General features: G+C 42.0%; 1 protein-coding gene across 4 annotated transcripts; it reads right to left on the minus strand.

Moving 5' to 3' along the window:
- Positions 1–407: 407 nt before the first annotated feature.
- nin (ninein (GSK3B interacting protein)) lies at positions 408–24,657 on the minus strand. Of its 4 annotated transcripts, none has more exons than XM_079286010.1 (28): positions 24,547–24,657; positions 21,537–21,749; positions 20,532–20,622; positions 19,335–19,507; positions 16,999–17,044; positions 16,740–16,915; positions 16,056–16,202; positions 15,608–15,775; positions 15,282–15,418; positions 14,982–15,122; positions 14,495–14,669; positions 14,256–14,366; positions 13,935–14,018; positions 13,650–13,788; positions 13,386–13,507; positions 12,033–13,126; positions 9,073–9,171; positions 8,918–8,978; positions 8,309–8,470; positions 8,111–8,227; positions 7,754–7,846; positions 7,441–7,587; positions 6,873–7,052; positions 6,632–6,763; positions 6,445–6,537; positions 5,716–5,808; positions 2,714–2,827; positions 408–1,389 (listed from the first exon to the last, which is right to left on the minus strand). In XM_079286010.1, exons 2-28 carry the CDS (start codon positions 21,726–21,728, stop codon positions 1,177–1,179), a joined length of 4,500 nt encoding a protein of 1,499 aa, XP_079142136.1. In that variant the 5' UTR covers positions 21,729–21,749; positions 24,547–24,657; the 3' UTR covers positions 408–1,176. The 4 variants fall into 4 exon arrangements, with proteins under 4 accessions (XP_079142136.1, XP_079142135.1, XP_079142137.1 ...); XM_079286009.1 differs by having other exon boundaries at positions 7,754–7,864; XM_079286011.1 differs by lacking the exon at positions 8,111–8,227.
- Between the last annotated feature and the right edge of the window lie 1,722 nt (positions 24,658–26,379).

Consider the following 26,379-nt stretch of genomic DNA (forward strand, 5'->3'; position numbering starts at 1 on the left):
CATGTTCACATTCATCCCTATGACACTAAACATCTGTGCATCATAAATACACTGTGCAATGCTACAATCATTCTGTCTGTATATATAATATTGCAACACAACAATTATTGTCTGTTGGAGCAGGGCATCATATTTTATACATGTGTAAAAGATGAATGTACAAAAATAATCTAAGTAAATGCAGTGTAGTAAAACATACTTTAGAAATGTACAAGTGCCTTAAAATTGCACATAAATACAATACTAGTAAAATATACTTTTCAATTACCATCTATAGACTGATAGACCTGCACGGAGAAGATAATCTGCAAACAGCAGCACACACAACAAAATGAATCCAGTAAGAAATCAAACCAGACACGCATGTATTTTATTTATACCTTTAATACAAAAGATTACCCTGTTTTCAGCTTTAGTGCTCATGCTTCACTTTAAAGACACTTCATTTGAATATAAAACATTCATAATGGCACAGCTTATATGAAACTTTACATATTGCAACAGTTTATAGGCTTTTAATCAAATGTATTTAAATAGCAAGTGTTTCCACTTGACATTCACTCGAGTGACGTCAGGTCGTGTTACATGACAGCAAACACTGAAAAGGTCACCGGATTATTTGACTCTTCTGTACACATCGTTCTACCACAAACAGGTTTGTTTCTTCTTTACATAAGGGCTCGAGAAGCAAAGGAAAGACGGATGAACATAATTAATGTCTTTGCCAACATAGACAAAAGAACCCTTATATAAAAAGTGCACTTTAGTGTTGCTTTCCTTTTTCTCCAAAGAGAAATAGTGTCATCGTAAAATATTTACTGATTTACCAACAACAGTTACTGCTTTAAAAGATATTTAAAATGATAAATTAGTCAAATATTTTCTTTAGTCTAACTTCACATTTGGTTCTTCATTAGGTCCAACACAACATAAACTTAGAAAAAAACAAATACAAAATATTGCATATTTAAACTAACATTTTAGGCTTTAAAAGAGATAAAACATGCCAGAGGAAATGCAACGGAAAGACCTTTTCTTGTGCATTTGACTGCATCTATTGCACCAGGGTTCAAGCAATGACACGTATATTTAAAAAGACGTATGAGTAAATAAACTGCACTGTATGGTTGACGTTGGACAGCTTTGCGGGTACCCGTCGGTGTTTTAGGAGATATACTATGTGCATTTATAGTGGTACGGTGATGGAAGCGGCGAGGGGTTTAGGTCACGCACTATCTTGTTCAGGCTGGAGATCTTCTCTTCCAGCAGGTAGTTCTTCTTCTCTGTGATTTTCTGCCGCTGCTCAGTTCTGTCCAGAGCTTTCAGCAGCTCGGTGTTCTCCTCATACAGGTCTTTGATCAACACGTCCGCTTTGCCATTCCTGTGCAGCTAGAAAAGTGGAGAGAAAGTACACGATAAAGGCTTTGATTATTCCATGATGAATCTCATTTGATGTAGCCAGAAGGAAAAGCTGTGTGGCCATTGACACATAGCTTAGCCGATATGTAGCAAAGACATTGCAATACAAAAGGCCAAAGATGTGTCCCCATAATGTAGAATCAATGTCACTATTACATTGCTGGTTGTCCCTCTCAGTACATACAGTATCGTATCACAATTATTTACTAACCACATTTAAAGTCTTCTCTGTTTTGGTGGCTATGAGTAATTTATCTCCCTCCCGGAAGATAAAGTCCCGACAGAAAGCAACAAAACCGCTTTCTCGGCTGCAAAATATTGCTTTGTTCAATGATTTTACATTTGTGTGTATATGTTCTAATAAGTTGCAGTGTTTAATGTGAATTTGTTATCTTGTGATTTATCAGTTAGATTTTTTTGGTGTAATTATTAATGAATATGTAATTCAGTTTTGGCAATAATGTAACTAATGCCAGTGAAGCTTATTTGAATATGAGACGACAACAATGACGCACTTCTCAAGAAAAGGGAAACTTACTAGATCCACACTTTACTCTGAGAACTCATTCTTGTGATGTGTTGATGTCTTGTTGGGATGATCCCCATTTTCAAGTGTGCGTCCTCTTTTTAAATATGTCTTTTCTAATTTTGTATTCTTTTAGATTTAAGTTTTAAATATGTCAGATAATTTCTCTTGGTTTGATATTTTAACAATGTTATTTGTTTGAGGATGATGATTTTATCAATCGTTAACGTGACATTTGTTTCAGGTGTCTTTGGCTATTTGGCTGCGGGGTTTTAAGATTTTTGTTCTCCCTTTTTTATTGGTTGTTACAACCTGTGGCGTTAATGCAAAGTAGTGTTTCTTCACAGTGAATTTGATGCATGGCGGAGGTCCATGACTGAAATGTTGTCTTTTGATGACAGTGTGTGTGTGTTTTCAAAAACACTTTAGTTGTGAGAGGTTTCATAAAAAGTTAACATTGGGTCTAAATCTTATCGGATTTTAAAACTCAAATATGCATATCTTCCTCAGGAATACAGCACTAACTGTAAATCACAACTTCCCTTAGAAAACACAACTCCATGCTGCTTTTATCCACTTTAAGAAATGGAATAAAAATAAAAAATAAAAAAAAGGAGAAGTTATGTGGACATATATGAAAGACATTTCCAAGATGCATGATTTTGGCCCTCTTGAAAATTAATATTATACGTACGATATATATTTTTTAACAATTCTTTTAAGAGACAACACTGAGTTGTTGACGATTCTGAGTTTTTTTTAACTAACCTGGTCTTTCAGCTGAGCAACCTTCTCTTTGAGCAGCAGTTTGACGTTACGCAGCGACAGTTCTATTTCCCTCATACGCTCCTCCATATTCTTCATCTTCCACTCCCTTTCATCCTGGTGAGAAGACAGTGAGGGATGTCAATTTTCTGCAAATGTGATGAGGAAATTTGAATTTTCTTCCCTCTGAGCTGAAGTAAACTGAGAAAAATCAAAACAACATGTAGACCACATTCTAATGAGCTAGAGCTTTATTAGATTATTAAATTCAGCATTGAATGATTTCTGGTACATTTCTAAAGGAGAGGACTACAAAAATAACTAAAATATAAATAAGTATAAAATTACGCCATAAATTCCAGATAACTCTACAAAAATAATTTAATGCGTAAATAAAATAAATTTTAACATTTCTATTAAAATAAATAACAAAACAAATACATTTGAGTCGATACATGGTGCAAAAAAAGGAAGACTCACTAACTGACTCATAACACACATTTGACATTAACTGATCACTACTGGGGACAAACGATGATTTGGTTCATAATCATAAACACCAGAAAAACATTCAAAGTTGTGTGACGTGTTTGAACAAAATAAATAACCCAGACACATTGTGATTCACTTTGGTTGTGCAGCAACAGAAACAGCAACACAGACACAGTCCCAGAACACAAACAGGTAGCGTGAAGAAACATTCCACTATGTGTAGTGTCAGATAAGAAATACAGGCATAAACAGCAAAAGACAAACTGTGAAAACGTAGTACCTTCATTAAGAAATCTCATACTGGACGCAGACGTAACGTCAACTGACAATTACACGTTTCTTGATTGTTGCAAAAGGCTCAGAAGGCTGTCAGGTACTAATCTGACCTCAACTTAACACTCCTCGATGATCATAAGGCAAGATTTAGCCTCTGAGGATGTATACACCCTGTGACAATGATAAATGGTACAAGTGCACAACAGAACATTCCCAGAAAATACACCCTGCGTTAAAAAGATCCCCCGTAATAAAACTACAAAATGTTTTTAATGCACAAAAGGATTGGACCCTTATAAAAGTCAAATACGGTCAACAAACCGCTCTGTGTTTGCTGATGTTACATTGGATACGGCATGAAAAAAAATCTCAAGAGCCTCTTCTGTGTTTTCCTGCCACCTAGCAGCAGAGAAATACAATTACACATTCATGCCTTTTCAATCAGGCACCACATTTGTTCACAAATCTCCTATAAGGATGCAGAAAGGGTGGCATCGGGCACCACAGTCAGATTTTGGTTCCAAACATAGCAGAGGAAGAGGAGCCGGTATGAGAAAAGAGGAGCAGTCTTTGAGGTGAAAAAGAAAGACGCTGGTGTTACAATCCACCGATCCGCCGGTAGCTGTCTGCGTGAGCCGCCCGCTGCTCCGGCATCGGCCCCTGGAGAGAAAAGGCAGGTACACTTCACCACGGCTCCACCCTCTCCTCTAACCCTCTTTGAGACGTATTTAGAACACAGCGTGCAGTACAAACTGAGTTGTGGCCTTTGAGAGAAGTGGGCATTTCGGGGGCTACTGAAAGAAGCTCATCATTTGCATTATGGGAAATGCTTACAATACATACGATAGACTGAAAGTCAAGATATCCTGGCTTCTTCCGTTTTTACAGTTTTAGAATAGAATGAACTGAATCAGACATATAATGTTAACTGACATGAAATTTGCAAAAATGTTTTGTTTCCATTTGTTTGTGAGGCAGCGTTGAACATCATGTAAACTGTTCAAATTTGTATGAGGTCAATACATTGTGATGCTAGCTCTGGTAAGTATACGATTAATATGTTTTCTTACATTATGTATAAAACCAGACAACACAATAAAACTAATAAACTGACATGAACGTTAACGTCATAAATGTATAGTATACACAATCATAGTAAATGGGATCCACGACATTCATGGTAACCTTCTGATAACCAGTAGTGTCACGCTGCAGATGCAAATGACAACAAAGAGTCAGATGCTATTAAAACACAGTGTCGGTGGGATGACATCATTTACAGATAAACTGGAACAAACTACATCTATCTGGTTGGGGGTGAGACGAAGGCTTGTGCAATGTGACAAATGGAAAAACAGCCACCAGGACCACACCCAGATGATCACACCACTGCAGCTACTGGAGTCCCCAGACGGAAAAATTAAATAAAGACAGCGAGTTCAGAAACACACAGGCACCACAAGGTAAACACTCCACCCACACACACACACACACACACACACACACACACACACACACGATATAAGGAGGTGAAGACAGACGGGTGTTGACATGGATCCGTGACAAGCATCAAAGTAAAGAGCAACGCAAACTCAGCATTCAAACAAAAAGTAAACGAGGATTATAACAACAAATGACACTCAGCTCAGGTGAAATTATACACTTTTGAAGCAATTATATTAATATTCACTTGATATTCAATGAGGTATCAATTTTCTTTGAATTTCCTCGCATATTTAAAAAACATAAAATGTATTTTTGAGCACCTGAATTGAGTGACTTATTTGAGTGGGCACAGTTTCTACACCAAAGTGAGAGTGAAAGAAATACTATGGGTGTTTATATAGAACTCCCATTATATCCCAAAACAGCGCCAACATGACATTTGGTTCCCACATTAAAGATGAATTCATGGTAAAAGCAACAACAGATGGCTGTAATGTGACCAAAAAAAAAAAAAGACCGTGAAAGAAAAATGCCAGGAGATGAATGTAAAACCAAACCGTGCAATGACGCAATGGCACGAAACCTTCAGGTACTAAACTGCTTGTTCAGGTTGTTTGCTCTTTGTAAGATCTCAAAGCAGATTCTGGGAAAATGTAGTTTGAAAACGTACATCTGTTTATCCTGTAAGGGATCATTTAATTTGCAAGCCTACAAAGAGTTGAATGTAGAAAAGCAGTTTTTTTGTTTTCATGCATGTATTTGCCTGAGGCTGCTATCAGCTTGTAACGTACCTGCATGTTGTCCGGATCGTCACCTCGATGCTGTCCCCGAGGCATCCTGTGAGGTGATGGAGGCAGAAGTCCCACCAACTGAGCCTGAAATGTCTAAAGAAAGTAGAAACATACAGTCAGAACAGAAATACACAGTACAGTACCTCATATACAGTATGAGGTCATTTTATCTAACAATAATCTAATAACAACTCTAATTCAATTTTTCCAATATGAATCTGGCAAAACAGTTTCTTGTATGGTAGTTAACGAAAACTGACACTAAAACTAGTTTAAAAAAAAAGGAAATAAATAAAAAAAAACTACAATGAACAACGCAACACAAACTAACAAAATGTAAGTGTAATCGGTTTTGTTTTGTCGATTTGACTTCTTCATGACACAGTAACTAGTGTAACGCGGTGATGCTCCAGATGCCTGCTTCCATAAAACCCGATATTCTATTTTGATGTCATGCATTCTTTCATTCTACCTTTTTGTACCGTAAGTCATGGATTTTATTACAATACTTTAAACCAAATCAAAACCAAAATGAAAGACTTAATAAGAATGAATACAAATTTCAAAACGATAACTAGTGCAAAAGTTGCAACCAGAAAAAGAACATAAGCATAAAGAAAGCAAAGCACAAGTTCTCTTTATATATATAAAAATATATACTCAATGTAAAAAAAAACATAAACATATGTCTTAAAAACAACACGAGAACAAGAGGAGCAACGTTGGTACCTCGAGCAGCTGTCGAGCCATTTGGGCTCTGAGCGCTTCATTTTCTTGTTGAAGGTCTTCCAGCTCTGCGTGTCCTCGTCCTGTTTCACAGCCCTGAAACACCCAAAGCACACGTAATAAGAATTTAAGCCACATAATCGGCGTGTTTAGAAAACCAAAACAATCTGGTTAGATATATCCAGTTCACCTTGGTGAGCTCCTTTTGTGCCCCGAGCTCCTGCTTCAGAGAGGCGTTCTCCTGCTCCAAGGCCTTCACCAGGGAGCACTGAGTCAGTTTGTGCTGCTTCAGGGACAGGATGGCAGCGTCAAGCTGACGGACCTGCACACATAAGATAAAGGGCTTATAGATTAGCGACTGAGAGACTGGAACACATATACGACTGTAGATATTTAACGGTCGTCACAGTTTGCTGTAGGACTCGGCTCACCTTGTCTCTGGACTGCGCGAGGTCTCCTTTGACGTTGCGGACCTCAGCTTGAAGCCTCTCGTTGTCCTGCCTCAGCAGCTGCTGCTCCTGGCCCACCAGCCGAGACATCTCCTCTCTATACAGCTTCTTGCTCTTACTCTGGAGACCACTCGAGTGCAAGGCCATCTCCAAAACGTGGTTCTGTGATGAACAAACGGTAAAAAGGTCATGTCAGTGGAGTTTGTGGCTTTTGAAAAGAGCACAAACAACGAATTTAGTTCCCCGAAAGAAAGGGCTGTCTGATGGCAATGTAAAGCGGTGAAAATATTCTCAATATTGCATAAACTTATATCAATATTTTTAGTTGGCTTAAAGGTTTTTCCTACATTGCTTTGCTCTTGTGCTGGTACTCCCGTTTCTAATAACTGGGAGAGTGCCGACCGCCATCTACTGTCAGTAATACACTGGCTATGGAGAAGTACACTCACACAACCACCCTTCAAAACACCCAAACTACCCCATCAAGTCTATTTTTTCAAGTCTTCCTTTTTTTTTTGCCAATTATGCATACATAAATAGAAATGATTACCTTATCACTGACATTTTGCAGCTTCTTGTGTAGCATTGCAACGTCATGTTTAAGGGAATCCCTCTCCTTCTGCGAAACACGGAGCTCTGACTTGAGACGAGCACTTTGATGGTTCACAGCCTGAAGACTTTCATCCACTGTCTTGACCTAGAGTAGAGAAAGGGACGTATTAGATCCTGAAGAACACCGTTTTGGGGGGTTTAACTTGTTCCCAGTTGGTTACAAATCTGTTGAATTACTATGAATAGTACGTTAAACCAATTCTTAACATTGATTGATACAGATGATTCCGTGGGTTACAGCTGACTCTTACCCTCTCTTGAGCTTTGGCTAGCTGGCTGCAGAGACTCATCTGCTCCTCCACCAGGTGGCAGAGCTGAGTCTCCATCGAGTCTACTTTGACCGCCTGAGAACCAAAAGACAACTACAGTCGTCATTAAACTATCCTTTATGTGCACCTTCAATGCTCTAGCTAGACCACACACACACACACCACGATATCTCAGAAAATCATTGTTCAAACTATTCAGATACTTGTATTCAATTAGATTGTCCGAGTCATTTCTTGGCAAGAGTAGGAGGTGTTAATACTTTATAACTTGTGTGCCCGTGTCATGCTTTCATGGATCTCTCGTTAACCCCGTCAAAGAGTCGACGGCCTGGTGCTCACCTTCTCTCTGAGGCCAGAGAGCTGCTGTGACAGCTGGGTGTTCCTCTGCTCTGCTTGTGCAGAGTCCTCCAGAGCTTTGGTCAGCTCCGCCTCCAGAGCAGACACACAAGCTGCCAGCTAACACAAAACAGCCACCAATTAACTACCGGCTACGACCAGCACGACACCCATCGTCAGCCATAATAAAACCCTGTTTACCTTGTTTTTCTCTTCAGCGGTGAACCTCCTCTCGTTCTCCTTTATCAGCTCTGCCAGCTGCTGCCGTAGATTCTCCATGTCAGAAATGTTTTGGGCATTTTTCTCCGACAGCATCCCATTCTCATCCCTGAGTTGCTGGCTCTGCAGATGCAGCTCTGAAATCTGCAGAGAAGATAACATGTTATTGGCTGCTTCAGAATGAAAGACGGATTAATTGTGTGGAGACAAAATAGTTTGATGACTTTTCGATGGATGGCAATGTTGGCCAGTCAGTTGATCCACCACTGAAATATCTAAAATAAGCATTGATTGCCATTGAATTGTGTAAATACATTCACAGTTCCCAGAAGATGCATCCGAAGGACTTTGGTGATCCCCCGACTGTTCTTCTAGCACCACCATGAGGTCGTTGACAGTTGTTATTTACAGAAATGTCTCGACAACTACTGGATGCATTGTCATGAATTTGGTACAGACATTGATGCCCCCCTCAGAACAAATAAGCACGTTAGCAGGTCTTTGCCGACATTAGCATTTAGCTCCACTGTGCCTTACGTGCAGCCTCACGGATCTGATCGCATGACTGGACACTTAAAGTTACTTCAGTACCCGTTTCTCTGCCGCCTTTTCATCCGCAATCTTCCCTTTTTTCAGGTGCTCAAGTGTTTGTCTGAAATCAAACATGAAGACAATTTCAGTTTACATGACAAATTAACAATGATCATTGTCAAATACGCATTTAAATTAAATGGGTCGTTTCTTACATCAGCTCCTCCTGGACCTCTTTTACGTCCTCTTCCTTCAACGCAGCAATCGTCTTTCTGAGGACCACGTTTTCTCCAGCAAGACGACTGGCCTCAGAACTACAGACAGACAAAACCACTTTAAAAAAACAGATTCCAACTACAATAAAACCGAACATCTCAGAATGCACATTTATAATCCAGTGGGTAGATGTATACAGAGTCACTTGCTACGTATTGATTAAAGCATCTTATTCTGGCATCTACACACATTGAACTTGCAATTGGTTTTGCTACTCCACTGGTGATCTACAGGGATCAAAGCAGCACAAGAGCTGAAGATCTGTTGCATCTCATGAAGGAACCTAATCACAGGATGGACAGACAGCACGACGTTGAGCTCAAGAACAAAAGGAGGAGCGCTCTAAAAAACCAAAGCACCACGGGGACAGCGAGAAGCCACAGGAGGGACGGAGGGACGGGATCCTAGTTCTTCCTCCACGTTACCTTGTTTCATTTAACGACTGAGACTTGTCCTGTAGCTCTGTGATGGCTCTGCGAAGGTTGGTGTTCTGCTTCTCAAAGTCCTCGCAGCTGTCCTCCAGATCGGTCACTGTCTGAACTTTATCCCGGAGAGACTCCTCTGATTGTTCAGCGTCTGGGTGAGCGGCGGAAAGGATCTCACCCCGCCTCTCCATTTCACTGAACAACTTGGTCAGCTTCCTGTTCTCTGCTCTCAACCGGCTGATCTCATCCACCAGTGCAATCTGCTGATCTTGGAAATCATGGAAAACACCGATCTGACTTTCAAGGCTCCAAACTGTCTTTTCGAGTTCACCGTTTTGGTCCTTCAGTTTGGCATTTTCACACACGCAATCTTCATATCTAATCTGAACATCTGTCGTCTTTAAGGCCTTCACCTCCAGCTCTTTGACATCCTCCATTAAAAATAGCAGCTTAACTTCGAGGCTATAGTTTTCCTCCAGCATCTGGCGGCCAGTTTTGATCTTTTCTGTGTTATGAGCCAGAAGATTCTCGAGCATGTCTGTCTTCTGTTGAAGCAGAGAAATCTTGTCACGGAGGAGGACGTTCTCCTCGGTGGCAGTGTTATACAAAGCCTGTACCTTAAGGAGAGAACATTGACCGTCCTCCCAATCACCATCTTCATCCTGACAATCATGTGCGCATTCTTCCTGTATTTTATCGGTTAAATGTTCACAGTCTGAAACAAGTTCAACTTCCTGTGTACTGTAATAAGAGTTATTTGGTAAACACCCAACCTCAGCATCCGCTAGAGACAGTTCATCCGTCTCCTCCAGCACTGAGGGATCCACCACAGTCTCATGACATGGCTTATCTTCACGGAAAGGGATTTCATTGACCAAAGTCAGTACATCTGGAGGTTTGTTCTCCCGCTCACATGATTCTTTATTCCCACCGTCTTCATCAGCGTCGACACCGTCAGACGCCTCAGGGGATGAGGTCAACTCACACAGCATCTCTGGGGAAACGGCTTCATTCTGGGATTCAACAGTTGAATGATTTACAATGTGAACATCTGGGCTGAGGCCATCACATGACATTGATTCAGAGTCTTCATGTCCGATTTCTGCAGAGCAACAGTCTACTTCGGGGTCTCCTTCAACTTTCTTGGGAATTGAATCTCCAATTTGCAAATCTTCGGGAACAGCAACAGCTTGAGTAACGTCTGGCATGTCGTCTCCTTGATCATCACTGGTATCAGAGACTTTTTCATCGAATTCATTATCCTTTTTGATCATTGCATCATTGGTGAGATAGATTACAGAAGGTGCCAAACATGTTTCCTGTTTTTTACCAGAGAATGAAATACATTCTTCCTCCTTTAAAGTGCGCATTTCATTTGATTCTTCGATTCCTTCTTCCTTGGCCTTTTCCGCAGAAGACACAACCTGATTGAATATCAACTCTAGCTCTTTAATTCTGATTTTAAGCACATCTCTTTCTGCAAGCAGCTCTTCTCTGTCATTCTCTCGATTATCTTCTAACTTCTCCTCAAGGTTGGACGTATGTTCCTCTAGCTCTTTCCTCTCAAGCTCAAAGTCCACGGCTGCCCGTTGAAGCAGCATCTCAAGCTCCTCGATCGTCATCCTCAAATCATCGCGCTCGGTTAACAGTTCAATCCTCTCAATTATCTGCCTCTCAGAGATAGAAAGCAACTCCTTGTATTTTACCTGAAGTTCTGACTGACTGCTGAGAAGTTCTTCCCTCTCCTGTTTAAAATCTTCCACCGTTTGATTGAGCAGGAGCTCGGCCTCGAGCGCTTCCCTCTCAGACTGAGCGCGATGCTGGTCTTTGGTTTCCAGGCTCCCTTGAAGCCGGCTATGGAGGTCATTCAGCTGCCTGCTCAGCGCTATCTCTTTACTCTGAGCCGAACTGATGAAGTCATCCAGCTCATTTTGCAGTTGCTGTGTTTTCATCACAAGTTCTTCTATTTCCTGTTGATGAAGACTTTCTATCTCATGTAGTCGTTTGGTCCACTCTTGATCCACTCTCTCTTTTTCTTGCTCCATGGCCTCCTGCATTATTCGTCTTTCTTCCTCTGCGTTCTCCAGCGCCTCCTGTATTTGTGCCTCCCAGTGGAGCTTCTGCTCGACGTGCCATTCAGAAAGAGCCTTCAGCTCACTTTGGTAGTGCCGTTCAAGTTTCAAAAGATCAGCCTGGAAACGCTCTGCAAAAGACTCTTGATCACCTGAGAAACGACTCTCCACTTCCTTGATTCTCTGGGTGACGCTGATCTCGATTTCCCTCCTGTACATGGTTATGGAATGAATGTTACTGCAACTGTTTTGAACTCTTTCTAGTAAAAGTTAAAAAGAAAACATACATTTTTAGCATCTCAGATCATTTACAAGGACAGACGGGACAAAGCAAGTTTTATAGGTAAAGAAGTTACTATTATAAAAGCACAATTAAAAATCTCCAAAAGCCAAATATCTCACCTCTCCTGAGCGATGTCATCTCGTAGTTTATCCAACATGCTGCTGAGAGCGTCCCTCTCTCCGGTGTGCTTGACCGTCAGCTCCCTCATGGCCTCACAGTGGCTCTCCTCTAGACGAGCCCTCTCCTCTGCCATTGAGCATTCTACTCTCTTCTCCTCCTCCTCCCTCTCTTCGTTCAGCCTCTCCTGCAGCATCCCTTCATAATCCTCCTCCAGTTGCAGCCTCTCTGTCTCCCACTCCTCCCTCAGCTTTTTCTCCCTCTGCTCAAACGTCTCTTGTACCTGCAACCTTTCTTGAAGTACTCCATCGAGCAGCGCCTCCTCCTGACGCTGCTGAAGCTGGGCACATTCACTCTCCCACTGCTCCCTGAGCTTGCCCTCCTTCTCTTCGTGTTCCCTGACAAGTCTCAACATCTCTTCCTCCAGCACCACCTGCAGAGACTCATTGTTCTGCTCGTCCAGCTGAGCCCTCTCTTTCTGCCACTGCTCTGTCAGCCTCTGAACAATCTCCTCACGCTCTCCCTCAAACCTCACCTTTGCCTCCTCTAGTCTGGCCTTCAGTTCGTCCTCATGGCTTTGTTGCAAAAGCTCTTTCTCCCTTTTGCAATCATCCAACAATCTCTTCTCCAACTCAGCCTGTTCTTCCTGCGCTGTCTTTCCCTCCTCTTCCAGTCTTGCTTTAAAAAGCTCTTCCTGCTCTTCCCCCAGTTTCTTGATCTCAATGGCGTGTTGTTTCCTCAGATGGTCCATCTCTTTGACAAGAACTTCATCCATCTCTGTCTGCTGGACTTCGAGGGTCTTCAGCTGCTCCTCCAGGTCTGCAGCGTAGGTGTGGGCCTCTAGCAGTTGTTGTCTGAGATTTCCCACTTGCAGATTGTCGAGCTCTTCCCTCTCCTCGGCCTGCTTCTGCTCCAGACAAGTCTGCTCCAGCTCCGCCTGCTCTAGCTGACTCTGGAGCTCCTGCCTGTGGCTCTGAACGCCGGCCATCTCCTCCCTCAAAGCCTGGATCTCCTGCTGGTACTGGAGGGCTATGGCAGCCTTCTGGTCCTCATGCGTCACCCTCTGCTTACCTACCATCTCATCAAATTCATTGATCTGTGGTGATATAAAGAAGAGGAAGTAAATGAACAGTATGCCTTTTAATAAATACACCTTTTTACTTTGTGTACCGAGAGTAACACGAGACATGATCATCAATCGACATGTTTGTACGCTAAATGTGAAGCTACAGCCAGCAGCCGGTTAGCTTAGCTTACCTCCAAAATACTGGAAACGGCTATCATGGCTGTGTTCAAAAAGGTATCAAAATCTGCCAACCAGTTGTTAAATATAAGAAGATATTTACCACACTAACCTTGCTTTCCAGCTGGTTTTGCAAATCCTCCATTTCCTGAAGGTGTTGCTCCTTCAGCTGCTCCAGCATCATCTCTGCCTCAAGGCTGATGCTGAAGGGCTGAACCTCCTCTGAACCAATACCTTCAAAAAGTCAAGTTACACGTTGGTGAAGCTGGTGACATTTGACAAAAGGTTTCATTGTTTCTATGCAAAATGACTGTTGGGATTGTTGTTGTGGACAGATGTAGTTAGCTCTCCAGGGAATGTACAGCACATGTGTTACCTGGATCAGACTCCATGCCGGGGCTTTTACTCTCCAGTTCTTCAGAGAGAGGCTTGTTGTGGCAGGGCGGATGAACTCGTCCAAGACTGTGGAACTCCTGCAACTCTGACTGCAGCTCGTCAATGCGATCCTGCAGTTCCTACAAAATGAGAGCACTACGAGTTAAACGTCTACAAGTCGGCGAAGACAATATTACCGTCATCGCTTTTTGAATGTCTCTGCATGTGGAAAAAAAAAAGAATTCAATAAAAAAGTGGGCAGTTTGAGTGACTTAGATGCAATTACCCTGTGCTGAGCTTCGTAGCCGCTGCGTAGTTCTTTAATACGGTCCTCTTGGAGTAAGAAGTCTGCACTGCCAGGGTCTCCAAACTAAAGGAAATAGTGATCATTTGCAAGTTAATAATTTGTTTGCAAAGAAACAAAATAAAAACAGAAAGGCATGAAAAAAAGAGCAAGAAGAAGAGAAAGAACACACAAAAAAGTAAACAAACGTAAAGAAAAAGGGAAGCAGAAAAAAACACTAAAAACAAAATAACAACAATAGATGTGTGTGCAAGTAACAGAGAAAGTCAGTATTGAAATCATGGCCATAAAATGTCTCTGTACCTTTTCTTTCATAATGTTGTCCAAAATTGTCTGGAGTTTTGTGTTTTGGCTTTGTGCCTCCACGAGCGTGTCGGTCGTGTCGAGCAACTCCATTTCAAGGCGTCTGTTTTCCTGAAATAAAAAAAAATACAAATACGGACGACACAGAAATATTGAGTCAAGTCAAGGTTCACGAGTGCTTTTTGCGTTAAGAAACGATATAAAAACACATTAGAGAGAGAAAAACAACAAGAGGGTACCTTCACAGAGATGGAGAGGTGGTCTCTGAGAAAAGATTCATCCTCCCTGATCTTGTCCACCTCTGCTTCCAGTTCCTCTCGCTGCAGGCCGGCCTGCAGCTGCATCTGTTCCATCTCCTTCATCAGCTCCGATCGCACTGTTGTTAGCTTCTCTTTGTGGTCCTGTTCGAGCTTCCTGAAGACATTCAGGTAGACAGAAAACAGGATGCAACGCTTACAAAGAAGACTACAAAGAAATGACTGTGCCAAATGTTAGGAGGAAGCGGGATTCAGCAGGAACGGTGGGATGACTGAGTTTAGCAGGCTTCGGTGGTTAAAATAAATAAAATGTACTATTTTAATCCTTAAAATCAACCACGGTAAAATGTAGGTAAAGAGACAAACAGAAGTATATAAAACTGTATATATATATATACAGACGGCACAGTTAAACATTAATCATCTAATTATTCTGAAAAGAAAAACATTTCTCAGAGGGATAAATGACCTGAGATCGAGGTTGTTCATATGTTCAATCGCAGAGTGACGTTCATCCACCTCAGTGGCGAGTTGAGTTTTTAGTTTCTCTGCTTTTTCCAGGTCAGATCGTATTTTCTCTTTCTCCCTGACTTCTCTGTCTACACGCTCTCTGGAAAGAGAAAGAACAACAGAGACAATAACTGTACAAAGATTTACACATGACATGGAAAGAGAAACAAACCAACGATTATCCTGCAGGTTTTAACAGGTTAAAATGATCCCAAATGTATTTGTTGAATGTGAAAAAAAATGAGCGACTTATACTCACAGAAGATAACGGATCTCAGCTTTGAAACTCGCCAGTGCCGCCTGGTGAATCCCATTCTTAGTAAGGAGTAGCTCATTCTCAAGTGCCATGGTGAGATCACTGAGACTCAGTTTTCCATCTAGGCTGAAATTCAAAGCCTGCAAGAAACATCAGAATTACACATTTGTCCTTTTTGTGAATATCTCAGATTATGTTTTTTTTACCAAGTATTTTGAAGTTTTGTTTTCTAGCAAACTGCAATATTCCGATTTCCTTTATGTCATCGGCTGTCTGAATTGATGGATTTGTACATTTTGACACAATCAACACTAATGGCCAATAGGTACCTGCAGGATCTCAGTGCTGTTCTCTATGCCCTCATCTATCCAGGCATCCAGGAGGTATTCGACTGGAGTGAAACCGGTACCGTCATCAAGGGTGGAGAAGAGACGCATGCCGATGGTGCTGGTCAGAGCAGAAAGAGTAGCTATCCTCCGACCTCCCTCATCAAAGGGCTGTACGGGGGGGGAAACAGTTACCGGTAATCCTTTTTGTAGACCAAATGCAACCTGAGATCTGGTTTTAAATGACGATATTACAGGAACTATAAATGAAAAATGTTTTTGTCAACTAACAATTTGTCTTATGCATGATGACATGATGGGTCTTTTCTTTAACAAAGGCTAGGACAGAGAACAATAATACATCTAAAAAAAAAAAACATATTAAAAGAAATGAATTGACAAGGGAATTACCCCACATCCTGTGACCTGGTAGAGCTCAACAAACAGGTACCTGAGTGGAGTGGTGTCGTTTAAGCGGTCTGTAGGGCGTGGAGGCGGACGGTGTCGGGGGTTTGTTGTGGTTTACAACCCTGGAGACAAACTCCTGAACATTCATCACTCCATCGCCGGTCCGACTCTGGAGCATGTCCAAATTCATCTGAGAAATAAATGCATGTTCTTTTGTATCAACACTTGCTGGAGAAACTATATCATTAGTTTGTGAGTGAGTGAGTGATTTTTTTATCGTTTGATTCCCTCGGGTTGATTTGAAGGTTGTTAAGTGCACAATGTTTACATGTGTCTCGGGCTGTTATGATTAGTTATCGAAAGGAAATAAACCAGCAACAATTATGGTAATCAATTAATCATTAAATATTTTATTCCAACTAAGAAGCAAAGATTCAAGCATCAAAAATGGGGAAATGAATCATTGGGGGAGGGGGGGGATTTAAGTATTGGTTAAACAAAACATGTGCAGACATCACCTTACTCTCTGATCATTATCGTATTATAACCACATTCATTTAGAGCTATTAGCCTTTTCTATTTTTTTTTTGTTGCAAAAATGGATTTCTAATGTGCCACTCGATCAGAAAGCATTTAAATAAATAAAGTGCGATTTAAAAAAAAACAGGTCAAAGTGATTTAAAAACTTTTAACACATTGATCGTCTCCATTCACTTTTCAATCTCACCTCCAGGCCCAGGTGTTCACAGAGCTCGAGGAGTTCGGAGTGACCGGCACATCCGTCCCACGGTATCTCCAGCTCGTCACAGGCGTCACGCAGTCTCTCCTCCGAGCAGCCCGCCAGAGGACAGACGGCTCCCCGAGGTGTGCTCGGCTCGTCGGGGTTCCAGAGATGCATCTGGCCTGAAAACAAGGTACGAAGAGACCGTGATCATTCTGTGACGACATCTGTAGAGTTTTCTGGAAACACCGAGTCTTTGTCGTACCTTCTGCCTCGTACTCCTCTGTGCTTGTTTCGTGAACATTCCAGCGCTGTTAAGAGACAAAAACACTTAATATTGTACGTACATTAATATCACAAAGAGGCTATAAATAACATATCTAACATGTTTTGTTTTGTGTGGAAATAACAGGCTGATTGTCTCACGTGACAATCAGCTCTTTATAAGTCCAAGCATGTTTTTAAATTAGGAGGGGTTTTAGTCTGGATGCAAAGAGGAGGAGGGTGGGGGTGGGGGTGGGGGTGGGGGGGGTCACGGTGAGACACACTTTTCTCTATTTTCTTTAATCTTTTCAAACATGTTAAGAGTATGTTCCTGATGCCAATGTCCAACATATAAAAAATGAAGTCTTACATCACATGAATAAGATGTTGAGAAGTGAAAATGAAACGCTCACTCAGGAAAATATCATGTTTTTAAAATGCCTTTTGAAACTAAAAATCAGGACATTTCACAGTTTAAAATCCAAATGACTTTTTCTTACTCTTAAACCGTTATTGTACTACCAGTAGAGGTACGACTTTAACGTAAACACAGTTGCGTCTTTTGTGCCTGTCAAGGAATATGCGAGGAGGGCTTTATGTGGGCGTGACCCACCGTGCTCCAACCCGGTCCCAGCGTGACCATCTATTGTTTGGGAAGCAACCAGTGAGGGAATGAAGAACAGATGGGATTCGGCAAGTGGCGTTTTGATACATGGTGTATAGGCATCCACGAGGGTGGGGGTAGTGGGGCTCATTGTTCCCTCCGTCACAGTCCTTCACCCTCCTCCTCCCACAGCACCCGGCCTGCAGTCTCCGGTGCAGAGCCCCCTGACCCATTCCCATCTGCTGGTCCCCAGGCCGGACATTGCAGCAACTCAGATTATTCAACACCAAGACACGCTTCTGTTCAATGTCTCGAACAGTGTTTGTCTCGACGCTGGCAGGCATCTGGGGCGGAGTCAGGTCCAGAATATTAACACGTTCATCCGTGCACAAGCTGAACTGGCCATCGTTCTAGCATCTTGGTGACCAGTCGGGTGCTTTTCTTTGTAGTGATTTATTTTGCTGCAGCACATCAATGCTTAAACATTAGAATTAAAAAAAAAATCCACAGTGGTCAGTAAATACTTACCAAAACTTAAACATAGGGCTGCATCGAAACATTATTGTCCAATAATCTTTTGATAATTGTTTCAAATAATCAATTCCTCGTTTAATCTATAAAATGTCCGAGAATAAGAATCACACTTTCAAAGAGCCCTTGGTTGGCGTCTTTAAATTATTTGTTTTGTGCAACTAAATGGACCAAAATCCAAAGATATGCAATTTAAAAAAATGACATAAAGCAGAGAAAACTGCATGTTTTTCACATTTGAGAAGCTGGCACTAGTGAATGTTCAGCAGCTTGTGATAACTTATATAGACTAATACATTGACAGCACAGCCCCATTACTTACAGCCAAATACATTTTCAGGACAAAAAGTGGGACTGTTCATGTAAATTTCCCATCCTGAATTCCATTGCAGGCCACGGACATATGAAGTGGGAGTTTAGACCGCCGTACATAAGTCAAACCACTCTCCAAGTCAGCAGAGAGAGCAGGATAATCCATGAAAAGCATCGAGAAGATCAGCCAGAGGAACCATGCAGAGTGTTCAGCTGTGCGTGGCCACGACTGGACGGATGCTACACAACTCTGTGACACCGACGCATGTCGCATTCGAGCCACTACTGTCCTGTGCCGAGACAATGGGAGGCGCCTACTGTCGAGCTTAAATAATAAAAAAGGACTCGACAGCAAATGTGGGAAAAATAAATAAATCGACAGACATAAACGCTCCGGTCAGCTCCGGTCTCTCTTTTTATCTGCTGAAAACTCTGATGTGCTTGGACATGGAGATGTGCATTCCTAAAATCCCTGCGTTGTTGCCTTGACAGCCACATCACAGCCAGCATGTGCACTCAGGGCAAAGTTCAACTCACACATAATCTCATCATGACAGATTAAACTGACCACACGGTACAACATTACGCAAACATCGCAGTTACATCTGGACCACGGGCGGCTGTTTAAACAACAACTACGCTCACAGTCGTGTTTACAGACAGAGCTGCGTTGGTATGCGATGAACGAGGCCTTGTGAATCCTGCGTTAGAGCGTCTATATGACATTTCAGGATCTGCCCTGCGTGCCACTAAGCTGATTAGCTAAGAATAACGCCTCGCTGACGGCCTGTGGCTGCCAAGGAACACAGCACGCAGCGAGGACAGGAGGCGATAAGGACGACGTCTGAAGGTCCAGAGCGGCGCTCGAATAACTCAGAGAACATCATTACCTCACGCTTCCGGGGAACAGCAGAGTCATAGTTGTCCTCCAGATCTTCCTCCGCCACCGTGTTTGCATTTGTAACTTCAGAGAAGTCTGAAATGGGCTCCATGAACTCCGGCGTGGAGCGGCGGCCATAGCGTTTACTGCCCTTCACGAACTTCGGTTGGATCGCAGGAGATTCTGACGGGGTTTCAAAGACAACTCAAATAAGAAGTCATGATTACTTGCATAGGTCATAGTAATGCCTGCACAAGAGATGACGTTAAATACAGAAAGGAATACGATCAATGACTAATACGTGCCACAGCCTTCAGCAACTACTTCTCCAAAACTACTTCTCTAAAAGTGGTAAGAAAACTCTTTTAAAGCCACATGTTCCTACTTGTTTAAATGGAACCGAAATACAACTACAGGTCGACAGCGTTTTAGGTGAAAAGACTTTACGCTTCATTTGCTTTAGGACATAATAAATGTTGACAGTGAAGTATTTGCGCCGACGAAGATCAGACTTCATTTTTAATGATCGTAATGCAAATACTGCACAGAGGAATGACACACGGTATGTAATGCTTGGTTTGTTTATACACTTATGATCATACGGGGCGAGTCTGTCACTCCTCTGTGATCTCTCGTGTGAGATGTTACCTTCAAAGAAATAACTGAGCGGAAAAGATGTTGGTATTAACCAGGTGTCTGAAATATTCATTCACAAAAATATACTTGGGGAGTACAAACAAATGTTTCCAAGAAAGCCAGTTGTCCGACCATGACGGTGCAAATAGTTCAGCTGTCGGCTACTTGGCTTTGGGCCTTTCTCTTTTGGCTCTGTGCGTCGATATGTAGATTTACAGCTGAATCAGCAAGTGGGCTGTTCCTCTGACTCAGCCTCGACAGTCACCTTCTCCACTTAGTTGACTCGTTGAGTGGAAAAGGTCTCAATCTTAAACCGATGCCGTCATGAATTACAAATTCGGTTTTTATTTCGGCTTCACGCTTTCCGAATGGGCTGCATCCATAAAGGCGCTTCACAATATGCCTCTCGTTCACACATGTACACCATTCACACACCAAGCAGCCATGCACGGTATCGGCTCGTTCGTGCGGAGATCCTGAGCCGCAGTCAAACCTCGCGCTTGTTTTCAGACGGACATTCTAAAGACATCGTCAGTGTGAGAGATCTTTAAAATCAGAATCCAGACTTTACCTGCTTTTGACAATGTCTCCTGTTCTTCTTGTTGTGGCTCAAGAGTTGATAACACTAGAATCAGTGCATTTTTGAACTGGTCAAAGTCAACCTGAAAAAAGGAGTAGAGCTTACATAAAAGAGAGGAAATGCCAGCAATGCTTTAGTATGTGAGGCGCAATAAAAAACAAAGCAAAAGTGCATGAAATTCCTCAGACTGGATGTAATTCCCAGTGTGCCGGGTGCAGGCTGGGTGTCCCTGGGTGTCCGGGTGGAGGAGGGTTTGCTGAGCAGGAGCAGCGAGGTCACACTTCAAAAATCAACAGCTGCTAACCCTGAATATGTTGATTTTCTTTGTGCGTCGAGGCTGGCGGCTTTGCGTGGTTTTTCTTCTTCTTTTGACTTTATTGTTGAATGCCATGGGTATGCAATCAGTTCACTTGCCCTCTGCTAACATCCCCCCCCCCCTCCCACCCAAACATGCAAGACAATAGCATCCGTCTGTCCACACGCTTATATACAAACTCGACTTTATGCAAAAGTGTGGAGGTTCGCAACTTGAAATCTGTCTTATCCTCCTACTTTAGGGTGGAAAACCTCTGTATGTACAATCCATCGTATGCAAACTGAAGTCCAATTACACAGATCAGACCAGCGGTTTTTTTTCATTTCATACATTTCCACATGGAGCACCCTTAAAGAAATGCATTTGTGAATCGTGATTCGCCGGCTCGGTTGTCCTGACGACAGACACCTGGGACGAGGGCTGATGGGGGCACATTTTCTCCTCAACGAGACAGCTAACAAAGCACCAAAAAGCCTGGAGGACACAAAGACCTGAGAGCTGGAGTGGCTCAACACGGGGGTCTGGCAAATTCAAAGGATGCACAGGGAAAGCCGAAAGGCCAAGACTCACATGTGCATCAGAAAAGCAACACTGATAATTCTGCGAATACAAGTTTTCTGAACAAATGACTGCACAGCTGTCCACCTGTAAGACAATCAATGGAGGAGGAGTGAACTTACCCTGGCAGTGAGGCGGTCCTGGCTCTGCAGCAGCGTGTGGAGAAGAGCTGGTGTGGCATCATCCAGCTGCAGCGACAGGCAGAGGTCGGAGAGTTCCTCCGAGCACAGAGAGCCGGAGCCGCTGGCATCAAAACGGTTAAAAACTTCTTTTAGGCGCTCCTCGTAGTGGTCCTGCTCTTGGGTGTCATCCATCCCACAGGACAGCACCCTGCCCTGAAAGACAAGGAAGGGAAATACTCCTTTCATGACGCTTTCCATCACATTGTAGCTGATGAGTCTATAGAGTGAGAACAACAGCAGAATTCAACTTCAATCACTGTTACAAAGCAAAAACTCAAAACAAGGTCCTCATCTCTTCACCCTAAATGAAGAGTATTATAAATCCAATCACTGGGAAAAGATGCTCACACACACACACAGTGTGGAAACATCTATCTCAACAGCATGCCTTCCTAGCTGCTACTTCCTCCGAGAGTGCCGCTGAGCGACAGAGCTAACAACACATCGCTTCAGCGTCATTTGTGGCGAAGGCTTTGGCTAATCCAATCAGAATGATTCGACAATCAGGTAAACTGATCGACAAGTCTGACACTGACCATCGCTCTCTTTTTAACGCCTGTAGATGAGATGTTTCATGGCCCGTGTAGTATACAGTTCTATAAAAGTTTAAACACATTCAATGTTGTAATGACAATATCAAAATGTGAGGGGGTCTGATTATGCACGGGCTGAAACAAAAAGTCGTTTTTTTTAAGAATAAATACTTTAAACTGGTGATAAAGACGAAGGACAAAGACAGCAAAGTGTCTCTGAGCCAATCGGGAAGGTTTCAGTAAAAGCCTTCAGCCAACGTTTACTGTCAGGCAGCATCAGTTACAGAGACATGGACAAACTAGCTTTACTTTCTAATCGGATGCATCATTGCGTTACTTAAAAACAACAATAGGAACCCTTTGACAAGGCAAGAGTAGGTTTGTGGACCCAAACAGAAGTCTGTAGTCCAGTGCAGCACGATTTAGCCATGTTTGTCTCAAGCGATAATAGAAACGCAAACAATGGCTCTTGGGTAATTGTTTAGGAAGCTGGTCTTTCATTTAAAACAGATAAATGCGAGACGTAATCATGTGACCAACTTAAGCAACGTCATAACTCACAGACGGTCTTCCACCTGAGGCTTAAGGACCATACACACATCGTTGTATTCTGAATTGTGTACCGAGTACAACACTTTGAATGTCTTCAGATGTCTGACGTAGTTACGTTTCATGTTTTTCTTGCTGTAAAAAGAATTCCCTCTTGTGGGACAATAGATATCAGAAATTAACTTTGTTCGAACACAAACATGATACAAGTGCTGTCGATAAGAGTTTGTGAATGGATTTTCAAATTAAGAGCATACTACCCAGTTTGTGGCTAAATGTCTATACAAAGAGGACCTCCTGACCCCTGCTTTTCCAGCTGCTCGCAGTGAGATCAGCTAGCGCTCGGCCAGGTGTCCCCCACACCCCGGACTCCGGGTACCCATTCACCGCAGACAATAGAGACAAAAAAACAAATCAGTATTCTGCATCTGCACATTTGAGCTGCTTATGAAATGCAAGAAAATCATGGCTCAGCAGTACGACAGCTTGTCTTGAACTATCGTGGACATTTGAGAAACACACACACAAAAAAAAAAAGCATCAAAACAAATGTAGGAAATAAAATCACAGTGTTTTCGTTCCCAACAGCACTGGCCTGACCTTATTTCAATTCTTTACGAAGTAAGTTTCACGACACACACATTGCTTGTGTTGTCCAAGCAGCCTCTGAGCCAATTATCCCGGTAGCCGTCCTGCTCGGCTGACGGGGGCTGAGGTTTGGCAGCTGCTGCAGCCAAAGAATCCCTCTAGACCAGGTCGCAAGAAGGAGGTTAATCCTTCACACCGACCAGGCATTCACCGACACTGGCAATTACTACTCACAAATGTCAAGCTGGAAAAGTAAAATTGACAACAACTTGCTCTTCAACATCAGTGACGTTGAACACTGATGGGTATATTAAGGTTTTGTTGGGGCCCTTTTGGGTTCGGAGACGATGATAACTGTGGAACAAAAAGGAAGTTTCCTGCAACAACCTATTGTCTGTATGTAGAGGAAATCACATCAGGAAGAAACATCTTATCAGCTACAGTTAGAGATAATCATTGCAACTCCACAACATGAAGCGAATAAAGAGCTATCTGAAGCTGACTAAATGTAATCAGAAAATGTTTTCACGGGAATAATTATCCAATATTTCATTTGGCACATATTTTATATATTTATTGTGTCCATCGCCCACAAACACCATATTCTAACATAGAGTCCCTTCGGTCTGTGATCGCTTTATTTCACAATTTTTGTGCAAAATTCTGGTCCTCGTCTTGGACCCTTTACCCATCATGCAACATATTCTTCATCGCGATGCATTTAGATCATCTTTTGCTATATTTGGCACAGGCACAACAAAAACTGCATCGTACAAAGTCACTCATGAAATCCACATCACTTATTTATGTACAGGATGCTATTAACCTGCCACAACGTTCACCTGGCATCAAACTGCAAATCACATCGACTCACTTTGAACACTTTCGTAGTACGAGCTGATAGAATTGTAGCAAAGAGCGTAGAAGAATGTGTCACACAAAACAAAACGGGGCACCACAAAAATCTCATTCAGTACTATTTTTTTTAAGTAAAGACTGTCAAAGTGTCTTCTTAAGGATGTCAAAGCAATGTCTAAAAGTTAAAAATAAACCATTTTCAAGGCCACATTTAATTTATAAGAAAAGTTACAGGCTTTTTACGAACTATTACGGTTTTTCAAAGCAACTGTGACAAGACTGATCTGAAACGTAGCGGTTAAGTTACAAAGTAACGTTACACACAGTCTCCCACGAACAGTTACTTGGTAAATGAATGTTCATTTAGCTTCAGAAGAGGACGCAACCGTTTAAATGTTGCAAAACAAGCCAAAAACACTCACCAGAGTCTCCGAACTTGGACGGCAGTTGACTCCTTTCCCCCCCAAACTTAAGTTCGGTGGTTCTCGTTAACTTGTGGACCGCTGGTATGAAATACACTTTTACAACATTTCTCCCGGAGTCGCGTGGCGGTTTCCTCGCAGGTAAAATATCCTTTCCAGAACAATTAACGAGCCGTTAGTTTCACGACGTAGTCGGTTTTTGTCGGGACTTGCTGGAGACGTTTTATTCACCCCAAAAAAAGCCCCGGAGAGTGTGGTGGACGCTTTGTGTGCTCGCCCGTGTGTGACATCCTCCGCCGGCTCGTAGCGGATTTTGAAAAGAGGCTGGAAGAGGAAGGGGCGGTGACGGAGAGCCTGCGACGGTCTGACTGGCCACAGTTTGGCCCCCTATCGACCAAACCAACACACTAAATTCGATATAACGCTTCCCCGATTTGAAATACAACTATAATATCCCTTTATTATGGTATTATTCGAGTGTTGTGTTCGGTATTTAGTCCCGCACTCCTTCCGTTGGTTGCAGTTCAGACTAGCATCCACTCATCATTGGACAGAGTAACCAGTGATGAAGGAAGTGACTTCAGTAAGAATACACTGTAAAAATACTCTTTTGTGAGTTATGCATTGAACATGTGTATTAAGTAAAAATATGTAAGTAAAATCAGGAACATATAGGCTTGTTAAAGTTTTAAAATCCTACTATTTTGTATAGGAGTGCAACTAATGATTATTTTAATTACGGGTTAATCTGATTGATTTAATTTTATCTCCATTAATCGATTTATGGTAAGTTTGCAAAAATTCTCAAAATACTGAGAAAGGCTAATAAGAAAGTCCAAAGTGAGACCTATTGTTTTGTCGAACCAGCAGTCCAAACCTCAACATTATTAACAACTAAATTAAAGATAATCAAAAGTTAAAGCAGCACATCTTCACACGAAACTGGAATTAATACATGTTTTTTTACATGAAAAATTACAATCACATTAATTATTAAAAGTACCTACAATTTGTACTTTATTACAGTACTTGAGTAAATGTATGAATTTCACCACTGATAGCTGGCCCTGTGTTTTGCTAAATCCTGAACAAGGAAAGGAAATAATGATGTGGTCCCATGACAGAACAATGTTTACACTCTAAACAATTCTGCCCAAAAAAACTGAAGGCTGCTTACTCAAAACATTACACAATGCACAGAGTTGCATCTTTTGGGATAGGACAACCAACATACAACCAACAGAAAGCTTTTTTAAATTTCCCTCTTTAGAGACATTTTTATGTCCCTGGACCTTATGACCTGGGCACTATGTGTGCTGGTTGGTCTGTGAGGCTACAATAATACTCTAAACCCAGTGATGTAATGGCATTTAAAATATTTCCATCATCTACTCCACTGCTGTACATTTCAGAAAGAAAATGATTACTTTATACTCAACTTCATTCGATTGGCGGCTGCAGATACTTTGAAAGTAAAGCTTTTACACACAAGGCATCTGATCAACAAATGTATGCATCAGATTACCCAGAAGTATATAGAGTACTTCAAATGAACCCCACCACCACCAGCTATAATCACAATCAGAATACTCGCTGATCCTGGGGGGAGTTTCTCCCTTGCAGTTGCTCTTACAAAGAAATATATGAGGAAATATAAAGAAAGGACATTAAAATCTTGCTTAGCTGTATAGCAACGCACCAATAATATATAATCCCAAAATATAATAACATAACGCAATTAAGGGCCAGTACTTTCATTTTTTCCATTTTTACATGTGATATCACAAGTGCCACTGTTCAAAGAACTCCAATACCCACAATGCCTTGCCGTGC

The sequence above is a fragment of the Melanostigma gelatinosum genome (assembly GCF_949748355.1).
Source record: "Melanostigma gelatinosum genome assembly, chromosome: 16".
Classification (NCBI taxonomy): Eukaryota; Metazoa; Chordata; class Actinopteri; order Perciformes; family Zoarcidae; genus Melanostigma; species Melanostigma gelatinosum.